The 14,735-nt window shown below is 38.9% G+C and overlaps 1 protein-coding gene and 1 long non-coding RNA gene across 2 annotated transcripts in view; one reads left to right on the top strand and one right to left on the bottom strand.

The window, feature by feature from the left end:
- Positions 1-14,735, bottom strand: part of pde8b (phosphodiesterase 8B) — a 42,378-nt gene that overhangs the window by 6,169 nt on the left and 21,474 nt on the right. The window contains exons 5-21 of the mRNA XM_046067249.1: positions 13,887-13,944; positions 13,500-13,588; positions 13,302-13,380; positions 12,720-12,860; positions 12,540-12,628; positions 12,402-12,456; positions 9,049-9,100; positions 8,281-8,358; positions 7,579-7,655; positions 5,499-5,663; positions 4,380-4,425; positions 2,776-2,905; positions 1,788-1,986; positions 1,463-1,680; positions 1,204-1,336; positions 702-869; positions 408-537 (exon numbers count right to left, since the gene is read on the bottom strand). Of these exons, the coding sequence (XP_045923205.1) occupies positions 408-537; positions 702-869; positions 1,204-1,336; positions 1,463-1,680; positions 1,788-1,986; positions 2,776-2,905; positions 4,380-4,425; positions 5,499-5,663; positions 7,579-7,655; positions 8,281-8,358; positions 9,049-9,100; positions 12,402-12,456; positions 12,540-12,628; positions 12,720-12,860; positions 13,302-13,380; positions 13,500-13,588; positions 13,887-13,944 (1,907 nt within the window). The remainder of the gene's footprint in view (positions 1-407; positions 538-701; positions 870-1,203; positions 1,337-1,462; positions 1,681-1,787; positions 1,987-2,775; positions 2,906-4,379; positions 4,426-5,498; positions 5,664-7,578; positions 7,656-8,280; positions 8,359-9,048; positions 9,101-12,401; positions 12,457-12,539; positions 12,629-12,719; positions 12,861-13,301; positions 13,381-13,499; positions 13,589-13,886; positions 13,945-14,735) is intronic.
- LOC123981967 lies at positions 1,620-5,225 on the top strand. Its single transcript, XR_006827865.1, has 4 exons — positions 1,620-1,730; positions 1,809-1,973; positions 2,789-2,912; positions 4,388-5,225. It is a non-coding gene; the product is annotated as an uncharacterized LOC123981967 (long non-coding RNA).

Here is a 14,735-nt window from a genome sequence, read left to right as displayed (position 1 = left end):
CTAAGTAAATTTACCAGCCAGAGAACAAAACTGCTTGGATTAAAAGAGGAGGCTTGAGACATTTATCAAAGAGAAGGACAAGAAACAAGTTGACGTGAGACCAGACATCTAACATATGTCAGGGCAACAGGCAGCTGTATGTTTAAGTACAAGCAGGTGAGAAAGCTCCAAGCCACTTACTTTAAGTACTTAAGTTCTTTGAAGGTAAACATTCAAGCTTTAAAAGGAGCCTGTCTGATTTGTGAACACTGACTTGTGACCTTCTAGTAAGACAATCAGACTCTATAGTAAATAAGTACAGAACTTTATTTTAGGGATAGCGTACTTGGAATTAAAGTGGACACACACACACACACAGAAACATACAAAAGGTATGCAATTGAGTACACAACAGAAATTGCTCTTACCATCCCAGGCGTCAAACATATCAGTGATGAAGTAGTCTATGAAGGAGATCTGAGATTTGGGCACGCTGCAGGTGTTCCTGTCAAACACTGGCATCACCACCGGCAGCCCTTGTCTCTTTTCCTCATCTGTCTGCAGGGCAAACACACAGATCCCAAGGAAGTCACAATGGCGAAGGTAAATGCGCACAATGAAAATGATCACAAGAAATAAATGCATGCCTCCCTTTACAGGTGCAGTACATTTCTCATCTTTAGCTGCATTTTTTTTATTAAACTGTATTAGTATTCCCACACCTGTGCAAAATACTCCTCAGAGATCCGTCCAGCCCACTCGATGCAGAGCTCGAGCGGTCTGCAGGGATTTGCCACATCTGCACACTTGATCAACATCCTCTTTATCAGCAAACGGTTCTCTGGAGAGTTTCTGATGTTGGCCTGACCCTCGCAGTCGCTGTTCATGCTCTGCATGAAAGACACAAAAAGCATAACCATGCAGAAAAATAATACATGCACACTACTCGGTACTTTCTGTTGGCATACTCATACACACATTGAGTCTTTTTAGTAACATGTCTGTACATTTCCTGAAAAATGTACGCTTTAATTTGACACTAATTATAGGTCAAATTCAACCTGCACTTTCCAATTAATTAATTCCAGTTAGTGTTTGTAGAGTAACCCACAGTCTTTAGACAGTGCATCGTAGGTAAGCTGAACATGCAAAAATGTGAATTGTGTCTGCAGGAAAGCTCACAGATCAAAATATCTGAAAAAGTGACCACCACAACACACTTACACTGGTCTCCTCTATGGCAGCCATCGGCTTGTTGATGCTGTTGACAAACTTGCTGACGTGCTCAAAGTGTCTGGTCATCTCTGTAGCCAGCACCATGTCAATAATTGCCTGTCGCAGTGTTCGGAACTGATTTCTGTCAGCAGTGAAGGGGATAAAGTTAATACTAATACACCATAGGATTAATTAATGTCACGTACTATTGATCATACTACATGCTTAGACTGAATGTACAACACCGCCACAAACTGCTACTACTGACCTGTCTGTGTTCTTGAAGATGTTGCTCTTGCTGTCTCGGACAGTGAGCTGGAAGGCGAGGGCTGCGTGGTGGCTCTCCAGCACAGCTGTGTCATTGTAGAGGATCGCCAGTTCACTACCGGCGTTACACAGGAAGGAGTTTGTCCTGCCTGGGTGGTCCACATCGTGCACTGTGGCTGCTATCAGTGCCGCCACTTCATCCAGCTGATCCAGACTGCTCTGAATAAAAGAGCAGAGAGACAGAGGGATGTCAGTACTGGAAGCATACGGTAAATGTTTTAACTAAAAGATTGTCAGTCATTCCAACTGTGTGTTTTTCTTCTAACCTTGACTCTCTCTTTGCGTAGGAAGTAGGCTGTAGCGTGCAGCACGTCTGCGGCATGTGTGGAGTTGTGGTAGGAGTTTGAAGAGTGGTAGCTGGCCTCAATGACCTGCAGCCAGGAGCGCAGCGTGGCCTCCGAGCAGTTCAGGAACTCACACACACCGAAACTCGTGAAGATCTTCAGTCCGAGGTAAGTCAGCGGTCTGCAGAGGATCACACAAAAGACTGGGTGAGTGCACAACATGGGGAGGGTACTAAATGTTCTCCTATACTTTACCCAGTAATTCTGTGTTCTGTACTTTTTGCTTCATCATGGCATCTTTGTTATCCATTCCTCCTGCACCATGCTTTAAATGGTCTTTTTTACACATTGCATAATTTTGTGAGTTGAATATCTTTACACACTTAATCAATTGACATCTAATGAGTTGCTGTAGTTTCAAAATATGACAAAAGTTGACTTTCTGTAGGTAGAATCTGAATTTTGAGTTAGATGAGAATATCAATACCCCTCATGTCTGCATGTTCAACATGAAGCTATAGCCAGGGGACAGAAGTCTGAAGTTTCGTCATAACCATTGCCTGGCAACCCATTTTCCCCAAGTCTTTATGCTAAGCTAAGCTAATCTGCTGCTTGCTGAAGCTTCATAGTTTCTGTACAGATATAAGCTTATACTGTGCACCCAAATCTAAATCGAACTATTCCTTTAATGCTCGTGCTTATGGTTTTTTAAGGAAAGATGTCAAAAACTTTGATCATCGACACATTTGGTTTCCTTCACATTTCACAGGAGACAGAGAATTTACCAAACTTTTTGAAGGTGGTGCCAATTTTGAGGATGCAAAAGATGTGTAATTTAACAATAAAGTAACTGCTGGAGTGTTAACTAAATTAAATGATTACCAGGCAACAAGCAATAAATTACCTTTTCTAAACATTTTTCTAAACTTCCATTTTGGCTGCCTTGATTAAGTTTCCCCCATCTTCGTACCTCTTGTGTGTAGCTGCCTCCAGCTCCAGGATGTTGAACTCCCAGCACTCCTCATCATTCAGCATCTCAGCAATGGGTGGAGGGACGTCATTCAGAGTGATTGGGATGGCCAGCTGGCTCTGGCTCATATCTAGCAGGTAGACAGAAGCGTGCACGGACAACACACACATACGAGGTTCAGGGTGATTTGACCATAAAAGGGGCAAACAGAGAGAGAGCTCTGTGTGGGATTTAATGGATAAATCATGGCAGCCCAATCTTGGCTCCTTAACATCTATATACATGTGCAAACATACTGGCCAAGTGTCTGGCTTTGTAAATCTGGTTCGTTGAGACCATGGTAGAAAGATGTTGTGTGATAAGATTGTTTAAAGAACTGTATGAGGGCAGAAGTAGCTGCCACTCTGAAATGAGTACACTGTTTTCAACTTGATGAAACATAATACAACTTCTTGGAAAATAGACCCTTGATTTAGATCTTCTCTCAGTTAAGTGCTCTTGTGACTTTAATCATTATAATGAGGATTGCATAATAAACTCAGATGAAAGAATTCACCCTCTAGAAAGCTACAAGAACAGTGTGATGCTATCATTCAGACAATAACCACCTGAAACATACCATGTATTCATGAGATTCAGCAAACCTCATGTTCCATAAACTCTGTGGTGATGGCGGCCACAGGCTAAAATATCTGCACTCCTACCTGTAACTCATTAACATTAATTCAACACTGTTTGGCTTTTCTTTGTCATCTTTTAGAGTGTGAACCTGTGAGGGAGGTAAAGTAATTACAAGAGCGCTGCTAATGTGTCTAGCCGCTTAAAAGGGATAATATTTTTATATTTTCCTAATTGTCCCTAATGCTTATTTCATTTCATGTGTTTTTCTGTCACATAAATTGCAAGTTCAGTGCAATTACCGGTTATGATTACTCTTCAGTCTTAAGATTTGACCCTCCAACACAGACGTTGGGTCATGCACAGTATGGTACGTAATTACAAGACGGAAAACATGAGTCAGTTGTGGGTAGTATTCAATAGTCCCCAGTGTGTCCCTTTTCATTTCTCTGGTTGGTTTGGCATTAACAAGGTGATTCTTCCATTTCACTTCATCAAGGTTCGGAAAAACAAAACATTTCTGTGGCTGACGTGATATACGCCAGAAACCCTGGCAATGCATTAGTGTAGATGTAGGCTACAAAACTTTACAAAATATCACCTGGATACACGTCCAGAAACCTATGCTTATTGAATTAATGGCACCTGTAAAAGGAATAGCTTAGCATTTTGGAAAAGGGCTTATTTGGGAGTTGATTAGCTTAGCTTAGCATAAGCTAAACAAACAGATATAAGAGTGGTCTTGGTCTTCTCATCTCTTCTGTTTTTGCAGGGACTCAAACATTTTTACACTACTAGAATGCTACGTTTACAGTTCACTTACTGTGTTTTTTTATTAGAGCACATCAGTTGTAGCATCTCTCTGCATAACGTCTACCTGGGCAGAGGTCAAATCCTCTGAAACACTCACCATCTGATTTGTGTTGTTTTGTTCTATTGATAAGTGATCTCTGATACAATGTGGCAATTCAGTGGTTCTTACTTACTTTTGCAGAAGACATATTCATTCCCAGAGAGTCTACGCAGCCCATCCTGGAGAGAACCCCCCCACCCACAAACAACAGGAAATGGTTGAATTAATTGTAGAAAAACAGTAAGAAACTTTTGGTTCATCTAAAGCAAATTATAACATCAAAAAACTTTCATGAAAAGCTTTAGCTCCATAGTTCCATTTAACTCTATAAAAAGAATGGGAAAATGTATAAGTCTGGTATTTTTCTTTTTTATTTATTGTCAACAAACCCCATGAAAGGACAAAAAGCAACACCGTGTATGTGTCTCAATACTTTCTGACTTCTGAACCAATATCATTTTTTTCTTCTTAAGACATAATCTTAAAAAATAGCTCACAAATATAAATTGCACTGTTTTTGAAAAAGGATTAGTAATTTCCTAAAACAGCTGGTTACTGTACTTTTTAGCCACCGTTTCTCGAACAGGAGGAAATAGTGCATTTGTTGGGGACTATTTTCAGCAGCGGATTAATGCACATTTGGTGCTGAAGTGAGTATTTGGAGCAGCAGGACGATGTATGTGTTGTAATGAAGGAATATGTCACCCAGTGCAACTGTGAGGCTCAATGATGTGTTTTTGGACACCACCGTACTCTATGGCTCAAAGGAAAAAGATATATCAGACTTTGGATACACAGACTATACTTGTTTGTAGGATCAATTCATTGTAGGCTTTGGTATTTTCATGGGATTTGTAGACAAAAATAATAAAAATGCCTATAAAGTGAATAATTTAGCATACAAAAGTTTTCTGCAGTTAACTGATCTGAAAACATTCAACTCTGTCTTCAGAAATAAACATCTGCATGCAATAACTCACCTCATAGTTGGTCTTATTCAACAAATAAAAAAATAAATAATAAACAAAGACTCTGTTGGCACTTCAAAAATTACAGATTTGATTTGATTTTGGAAGCCAAAAATTTCTTGGTTCTACAAGAATGCATGTTCAGTTACATGCGCATGAGGTCAGAACATTTTTACAATGTGATAAAAAAAAGACAGTATTTCTAACCATTCCTTATAAAGAGTTTGAAGCATACTTATGAATGAACTCAAAAGTATATAATAAATATCTACACTGCCTCTTACATTCATGAGCCCCCCAACCAGGTCGTTGGTGTGGGGGTCATCTTCTTTGGAGGCGAGCTGAGGGGAGTAGAGCTCGGTGGTTCTCAGGATCTCCAACACACGATCCAGTGCCTCGGCTACTGTTACTGGACTGTTCTCCTGGGCTGCGTTGATGATGTTTATTACCTGGGGAAGAAGAAAAAGAAAAGTCCCAATTCTGCTGCAAAACAGAGTCCTATGCAAGACATGCCGTAACAGAGTGCTCCTTTCTTTGTGCGTGCTTGACAAATCTGGTCTGGGCCAAAACAACTAAATAAAGAGGTTTCTAAAGACACACAAGTGCATCACAGGACCTGCAGCAGGCAGAGCGAGACAATGTGACATACTGTACACTGTATTTTTATCAAACTATGATCCAGCCTACAGCTTGACCTGGGTTTATTGCTCACAGCATCTTCACATCATTGCCCTGTTCTTCAAATGTGACTTAACTAATTCAGCCTTACATGCTTTTATCAGGCTAATTATTTTCTTCTCATCCAGCTAGTTTGGTTCTTTGAAAGTGGTTTGAGAATTGATTTGTTGGACCTATGTAGACTTGAATAACAATGCGCTCTTATTTTGAAATAAAATGTGTAGAGAGCCGAAACCTTGATCAGTGTTAATATGATTGGCTGAGTGCTGATCATGTGTTTGCAGGTACATGAGGGTAGGTGTGTTGGGAACCATCCCAGCTTGCACTAGGACAATTATAGCTTTACGGACATTAAGTCTAATTTTCTTTGTTCCTGCATTGTGCATGGCCATTTTGTTCTATATTGTGCTTCTACATTTTCATCACTGTTAAACATTTCATTTTAACAGCTGGATTTTAAAAGTATCCAACCAAACAAATCCCACCCCCTTATTTTCAGGCTTTCCTCCAAAGCAACTCCACCAAAATTTTCATGCACAATGAGTTCTCGGACAAAGGACCCACAGGCAGGCAGGTAGGCCAGACAATTATTAAATTATTTCATGCTTTGACAGTCCTGCGACAGCCACAGATACAGGATATTTCTCAGTTTTGCAGAGTAATTCCTACAATGAAAGAAACATTTGTGTTTTAAAGTGCTTAATGCACAACTTGCATAAGTGATTTAGTATCAAATTCTTCATTTAAAGACAGCCCTTGCAGATGATAGTTTTCCTTGAACCATTTCTTGATCTTCTTAGCTGTTTGGAAGAGAAATTTTTGAGTGTCATCTCTTGTTGAATTTGTTTTACTTAACCGCTAACAGTTGGTTGAAGCATTTTAGACCGCAAAAATCTTTTTGATGTTGTTTAGTTCAGAGCACTTACTGAACAAAATTATTTACATCCATAATCCAGGTCTGATGACTTTGTAATCATTTTTTAATAACACACTCGTGCAATTGGTTGAGCTGTTCATTAATGGTAAAAGTAGTATTTTTTAAACAAAGCTGAAAATGATCATGAAATTCAACCTTTTCTGACTATAAACTGTTGTCAATATGGTAAACCTAATGTTATTCCAATGTAAAATTTTTTTAGTTCAGCATTTCAGCATGTTTTTAGAGAAATGTTGAGTGAAAATGTAACTTCATTGAAAACACAGTAAATCCAGGGTGATACAGCTACTCCTGCTAATAATGATTAAACAAAGCCAAATTTAAGCACAATAACCGTTGTAGACATTTTGAAAATTGAAGTGTAAAGGAATTACTTTTATGTTTTTATTGCGATTCCAATACAAGTCAGCATTGCTTTGTTGAAACCCCCAAAAAGAGGATAAATAAAAACAAAAACACTGTTGAGCTGTGGCAGCAAAAGCAGAGCAAGTTTGATCTAGTTTTAATAAAGATTATATGTAAAATTAAATAGAATTTCTCAAGTTTTTACATGTTTTTCTTGTCTATAAAAGAGGTATGAAAAATGGTCTTTTATTTCACTTTAATAGAGAGAAAAAATGCAGACTGTTAATAGTGCACCATTTCTGTAAATGGGTATCTAGGCTCATAATCAAAAATGTATTCCCCCTGTTTTTGCTGGGTGGGACCATAGGATGTTAAAAAATGACTGAATGCTGAAATTAGCGTACCTTGGTGATGGGAGCCTCGATAGTCATGGAGTGAATCCTGGCGATAGAGGAATATCTTCGATTCTGTAAACTGGGAGCTGCAATTCAGAAAAACAATGATTTTTTAAATATTACGATAGTGTGGCTCATTGATCATCTAATATCTAACATCATTAATTCTATAACTGCATTAACCTGCAATTGTTATCCCTCATCAAAAGGATTATGAATGGAAGGCAGAAAAGGAAAGGATGTGTAGAAAATGTAAGAGTAAATGTAAGAGTAAATGTTAACGTAAGGCTAATGAGGGACGAGAAGAGAAAATACGAGTGATTGAAGAAGAAAGAAGCAGACAAAGCCGAGCAGAAGAAGCAGTAAGCTGAGATACCTGAAAATAGCAGCAGCTGTGTCAAAGTGAGTTGAGGAGGGAGGTATATAATGTCATCAACCCACGACATCTCTCTAAGATCTCTTTAGTTCAAGTACCTACCATAACAGTCTGACTCATTCCCTTCGTCACACCATTCTTCATCTCTTTTCTCGCCTGATTCTTCCTTTGTGCTCCTGCTTTTACTCATTTTCTCAGTTATCTCATTCTTCTAATGCTCTTTCCCTGTCGTTTTCTGTCTCTACTGCTTTTCAGCCCTTCAGAACGGCACAAACCGGAGCTCCACTCATTCAAACAGAGGCTCAAATAAAACAATGCATTTTGAATGTTCTCACCGTCACTACCACGAGAGCTGAGCGATCTGGCATCAACTGAATCTTTCCTCCTGTCCCGGTGGCGTAGAGAATGGCACTCTGTAGAGAGAATTAATGAACATTAAATGTACAGTATGTTTAGACTGATAAAGCTGAGTCTCAGTGCTCTTTTTCATTTCAAAGATAATATATTTCGCTCCTGAAGCATTTTAAAGTCTTGCCCCAGTTTGTGCCTCTCATGTATTATATAGTATAATATGTAGTATAATACATCTGGACATGTGTGAATATGCCCATCTAATTGAATTGAATTGAATTGAATCTCATAATACAGTATATGCATATGGAAAATGTTAAATATGGTGAAGAAAAAGGAAATGTTGCATGCAATACATAAACAAATAAATGTGTGCCAAGAAAATTACATAAAAACTAAAATTAACTTTTACTTTTTAAACCAAACGAATTCAAGGAAAAGTAAGCTTTATATTTCTTTATTATCTACACACTATCTACACACGTATATGAACTAGCCATGATAGATACATATAGAGAGAGATATACAGAGAAATATATATATATATAGAGAGAAAGATAGATTTATTTTTACCTATCTAATAAATATATCTATACCTATCTCTGTGGTTCAGAGGTAATGGTATAACACAGGATTCACAAACTGGGACTAATCTACATCACACTATTCTATAATTATGGTTATATATAAAAAATATAGCTGCCTAATTAAGAGAATCTGGAAACATTAGAGCATGTCATGTGTTAAGTTACCTGACTGAGAATGCTCCCCGCTGCATCTCTCCTCCTTGTTGAACTTGTGGACCTGACAGACAGAGAGAGTAGGACGTGATTAAAGTTGAGGTTTGGACTACGATCACGAGTCACTGTTGGTTCTCCTTTGCTGTGAGGAATATAATCAGCCTAATTTCCTGCTCCTTGAAAGCAACACGCTGGCAGGATTTACTTCTGTTGATTAAAGACTTAATGTGAAGCAGCTATTTGATGTTCTTTCTACTTTGAACATATCTTTTCATCTCACAACAACCACAACACAACAACCCTTTGCGTTTTACAGAACAGAAATGTTTGATATTTACACTTCATTCTCTTTTGTCATGTTTAATTTCCTATGGCATTAAAAGATTCTCAGTGACCGATGAAGCCATGTGTGAACAACACAGAGAGTTAAATGAATCAGTGGAGTTAGGACGGGTTATCCGAGAGACTACCAGTGAGATGTGCCTGTAGGCAGGGGATAGAAAACAAACCAGCATGACTGACAGCTTTTGAGGATCAGCAGGGGGAGATGTAGAGATGTGCTGCAGCAATCGCAAAACTAATCGCAAATAAGGAGCAGTGCAAATGGACAAAAAAAGCTAAAATTACCTTTGTTTGTATACTATATTTTGTTTCATTGCATTTCTGAAGATTGTGAAATAGCTATGTTTTTAGATGTCATTATAATTCTGTAGGGCAGTGGTTCTCATACTGGGGAGGTGTAGAGACACTTCAGGAGGGTTGTGCATATTGAGCGGACCTAAAGTTGCATGAATATGATTCATGAGGTGACATGAACATAACAAAAGTGCTCTGATGCTAACAAGGTTATTTTGCGAACCTGAATGATGTTAATTTCAATCACCTGTATTGTTAGTGATTGATAAAAATTAAATCCAATTTTTCTGGGTTGGGGAGTCATGAACCTTTTTGGCTTTTCAAGGGGGGCGTGACAGAAAAAGTTTGAGAACCACCGCTTTAGGGTAAAGAGGGAACACAATGACAGAACTGCAATCTCATTTTCTGTTACACAGTTTGCTGGCCAGCTTGCAAAAAATTAAACCCTCAACTTCACTGTTTCTTCAGTTAATTTAATGAAGAAAATCAGACAAAATAATCTGTTCAGTCATCAGCAGGTGACTGCCCGAGTGCCAAAGCAGAACGCTAGAAGAGACCAAATACCAAAACATGACAAAACTATTTACTATTATCTTATATATTACAATATTGCTTGACTTTATTAAATGACAGCTTGTGATTTACAAAAATGATAATTATAAATGTAACAAAATGTTGTTTCTGAGCTACATAACTGTACCATAACTGTGAACCTTAAAGAACATTTTCCCATGTTCATAATAATGTTTTCATGGAGGTGACAATTTGCACAGAACATCCTGTTAGTCACACTCAGGTTATGTAGATATGGATATCAAGAGCCTCTAATTCGATTACAGAAGATTTTCCTCACCCTGTGACTCACTGCACCTTTACATCTTGCTGACAGTGCAACCTGCACCATTAATGTAACGATTAATGCATCCATCTATGTTGTAAATTTATTAATACTTATGTACAAAAATGTAATTTTGATTAAGAGAAAGGTGTTTCTGAAGTGTTTATCAATTACATTTCATTTTTCACTCTCACACAATTGCTCATTTTCTCTTTTTACTGGCTCCTAAATTTCTAAGTCGCTTGCTCTCAGGTCTCCAGTGCGTCCTGTACTGAGTAAATAGGATTAAGACAGTGTAAACACTTCTAATGACATACAAGGTTGCCAGCTTTAGCTGGCTATAGCTTAATGGGCTTCTTGGGCTGCAAAGCACAAACAGACATCTAAAAAAACATCTTTTGAATTAACTTGACTAAAGCTGGGAAATAGTTGAGATTATGATGGCCCTTAATTGAAAGGGAAAGACAAACAAAACTGACCCTAAAACTGCTATAAGTCTGGAGTGCTTAGACAAGTACTGCTAACTAAACAACACAATGAAATGGAAACCGTAGTCTACAGCCAAACGTCTGGGTGGGAAAAGATGTGGAATACTGTGTGGTTTAAAGTGCTCAGAGAAAATGTCCTAAGCAAGAATACAGTATCACATCTGCGCTATCCTGATAGGACCTCTGAGGCCCCGACAACATCATCAAGTTTAAAATGTCATCAAATACCAAACTTTTGTTCCTACTTTGCATCAGTTCCGTTCTATAAATTTGTGGTGAAAATGCATTTTTTAAAAAGGGGGACACCCTTTTTGTCCACTGCACAATTCAGGCTGTGGGGATGACTTCCACGGCTTCAAGAATGGGATCAGTTGCTGCCATGTCTAAGGATTCCCGATCCCAACAAGCTGGAATGAATGCCATTTGGATTTGGCAGGCAGATGCCAAAGGCTGACTCACCTTATGTACACACGATGAAAGAGAGCAATGAGCCAAAGCTAGTCTGTGTACAGCTTTGCCTTGAGTATAAATAGCCCTGGCGCCTGGCTGCTAGCCCTCCCAGGCCTTAGCGGGGGATCCTGGTGCTTAGCTGTAGCTTAGCATAGTATGACGTTATTGGCCTGGAACCCAGCTGAGAGCAGCGACGCACCTGCTTCAAAGTAAGTGTGCACACTGCTCAACAGAGCTGGAAGGCTACATGCCCTGTTGAAGTATTTAAATCTGACACTTTACCCTGCACTTCATTTGAAGTATTTATGTAAAACTAACTGCCAGCAGAGTTTGCAATCTATGCTTGAGTCCAGTTTGGACTCGTTCATTTCTCCACCAGGCTTGATTGTGCCAAGCTGTGCTGTAGCATTAGGACTGCTGAAGGACTGACATTTGTTCAAGCTCCACAAAAAAAACAACAAAAACATAAAGACAACTTACTGTAATCTTCAAAAGTGGGCTTATAAGTCTAAGGCTTTTGTAAATTAAACTTTGTAGCAGCAATATTTTCTTCCAAACCAGTACTAGTAGGCTTGTAAGCTAAGGATTGATCATTTGAGCGTACTAATCAGCATTTTGGACACATCTCAGTGGAAGTGGTTTAAGATTTCAAAGTGTTGCTAATGTGCAGGCGCCATTCATTTTTGAGTTGGAATAAAGCAGGCAAAGAAATGGTGGTGCAGGTTTGACTTTTTCCCCCTCAGGTACCAGGATGAATCAGTGATGAAAGATCAAGACTTTTGTACGAACATCTACTGCTCTCAGGAGGCTTCCAGATTTTATCAGAGTGTAGTTAAAGAGCTAATTAAACTGATTACTGCATTTCAGTACACCAAAAAGAAAACTACAAGATGATTGGAAGGAAATGGATCAGTTAGGCACATAGTAAAACATTAGATTATCACTTGACTCACCTGATTATTGTTGTCAACATGAGCTCTCTTGATGGCTACAAAATGTCGAATCTTCCTGTTGGAAACGAGATAAGAATCTGTCAGTAATATCTGATTTATTGGAAATGTACAGTGACCACCTTGGGTTGATTAACTTACCCTCCTTGGCCAATGACAGGTGTTATCTTCACTTGCTGTTGTATACTGTCGCCTGACTTCTTTCTGGCATAATAAATACCCTGCCATTCCTTCAGAGACAACAGAAAAGTCAGGCAATGACACAGTATCGTCTCATTTCACAGATAAGTAGATAGGAGGATGGATGGATGTGGGACTTACCTTTCCTTTTTTGATACAGGTGTTGATTGTGTCCAGCAGGTCAGCTCTGTTCTTGTCACTCTTGGGGAGCTCTGTCAATTCCTTCCCGATCAACTCCCCCTTGTGGTAGCCCATCATCCGCTCGAACGCTGGGTTCACGTACTGAGACAAAACCAGGAAGACGATGAAGTCTAGCAATGGGTTAGGTTTATTTTTTGAAAATAAATGTATTCTTTTGTATTGCCTGTGTAGCCAAGGCCTGATATAACCAACCCCTCCAAACCACTGACTGTAGCGCACCATATCCACTGCTGAAAATAGCCCCCAACAAATGCACTATTTACTCGTTTACTGATAACTACGGTGCACAGCTGATTTTTAATTTAAAATATAACTTTGTGATGTACATCTTCAAGAGTACCACAGACAGGCTGGAGAAGTCAGAAAAATTAGAGGATGATACATTGTTGTTTTTTTTATTTTCATGCAATTTGTTTAAAATAATAAAAATATAGAATATCAACAATATAAAGGAAAAGTTTTAAGATTTTGCTCATTCTGAGTCATGCAAATTCTGTATGTATGTGTGTGCATTATCCCTACCTGTATTATGTGGTCCTCACTGGTGATCTCCACCGCCTCTTGGCAGTGCTCCAAAGCTGTGAAGACCGCGTTACAAGCCCTGCGGATGAATAAAGCCACAGCATCTCAGGATTAGTAACACCACCTTGTATATGTGTCTGTGCATGAATGTGTGACTGCATGGTATGTGCGTCACAAGGTGTTTTTCCTATGCTGTACCTGAGTTTGAACTGGCAGCGCACCTCTCCGTGTTCAATCTGTACGAGCTCATTATAGCAGGCTGACACACTGCTGTTCTCCACAAACCTCTGGAGGCCAAACAAGGTTAAGTGGTGTTTGAAGGGGGAAGGAGAGAGAAAGAGCAGTGGGAAATTGAATGAGTCAGGATTTACTCAGTAGCGACTTGTTTTGCTGCCTCCTACGTCATTTTCACACCATCAAACACTGCTGACAATAAGTGCCTCTTTCAAAACTGGCAACATGCTGCTATTTTAGCATCTGATGTCTCTTAGAGGGCCAATAAAAAGCATCTATGAGAAACAAGGATAACACATTCAGTCTGCTATAAACACAAAGTCACAAGCTAAGGCATGTGGTTGGACGTACTCTGCTAAATCCAGCACAGAGGAGAGGAAGGACAGATGGCTCGTCCTGATCAGCAGGTCTGTACAATGATGGAAAAGAATCATTACCAACTGCAACAAAGGGATTTTTTCAGAAACATGTGTGGTCCACACCATTATAACAAATTTTGCAGTTTAAAGGCCCTGAAAATGTATTTTCTTAATCAGCTTTTTACTATGTGTGATGGGAATCTGCAATACATGAAAAGAGTATTTCCTGCCAAAGTTACAACAATTTAGGTTATTTCACATGACAAATTCCTTTTTTTGTCTTTATGCTCTTCCCACTGGTTTGAAATGGGTGGGGCTCAGTTGGAGATGCATGGATACCTGGATATATACCTATAGACCTATGAACCGGTTGTGCACCCTCAATTTCTGTGTAACTTCTGTGTAAGAGTGTGTGTGTGTACATGGCTCATTTTAAAGAAAAGTACCTAAAATGACTATTTTCACAAAAGTTTCTTAACAAATTTAAACTTTTGAATTTGAAAGAGCCTGTCAAAACATATTTCATAAACATTGTACTTTGTTGCTAAGCTAACTTATAATTGCTTTATCACACTTATTAGTAGTGATGAGTAAAATTTACTATGTCAAGCTCACTTACCATATGATTTCTCTTGAGTACTACATGTAACACTCCGCCCCACCCGCCATAGAAACCTCAGACCAATCAAAACTATTCTAACATGTCAACTAGTGTTGTAACAACAGTGCAAGATCAGTAACTGTGATTGGCTGTAGCCTACTACAACAGCTCACACTGAAAATGTATTATAATGTACATTTCCACAGCAGTAATCCATTGATAAGGGAGTGGAAAAATTAG

The sequence above is a fragment of the Micropterus dolomieu genome, linkage group LG13 (assembly GCF_021292245.1).
Source record: "Micropterus dolomieu isolate WLL.071019.BEF.003 ecotype Adirondacks linkage group LG13, ASM2129224v1, whole genome shotgun sequence".
Classification (NCBI taxonomy): domain Eukaryota; kingdom Metazoa; phylum Chordata; class Actinopteri; order Centrarchiformes; family Centrarchidae; genus Micropterus; species Micropterus dolomieu.
The sequence above is the reverse complement of the archived record's forward strand: the minus strand, read 5'-3'. Positions and strand labels throughout refer to the sequence as shown.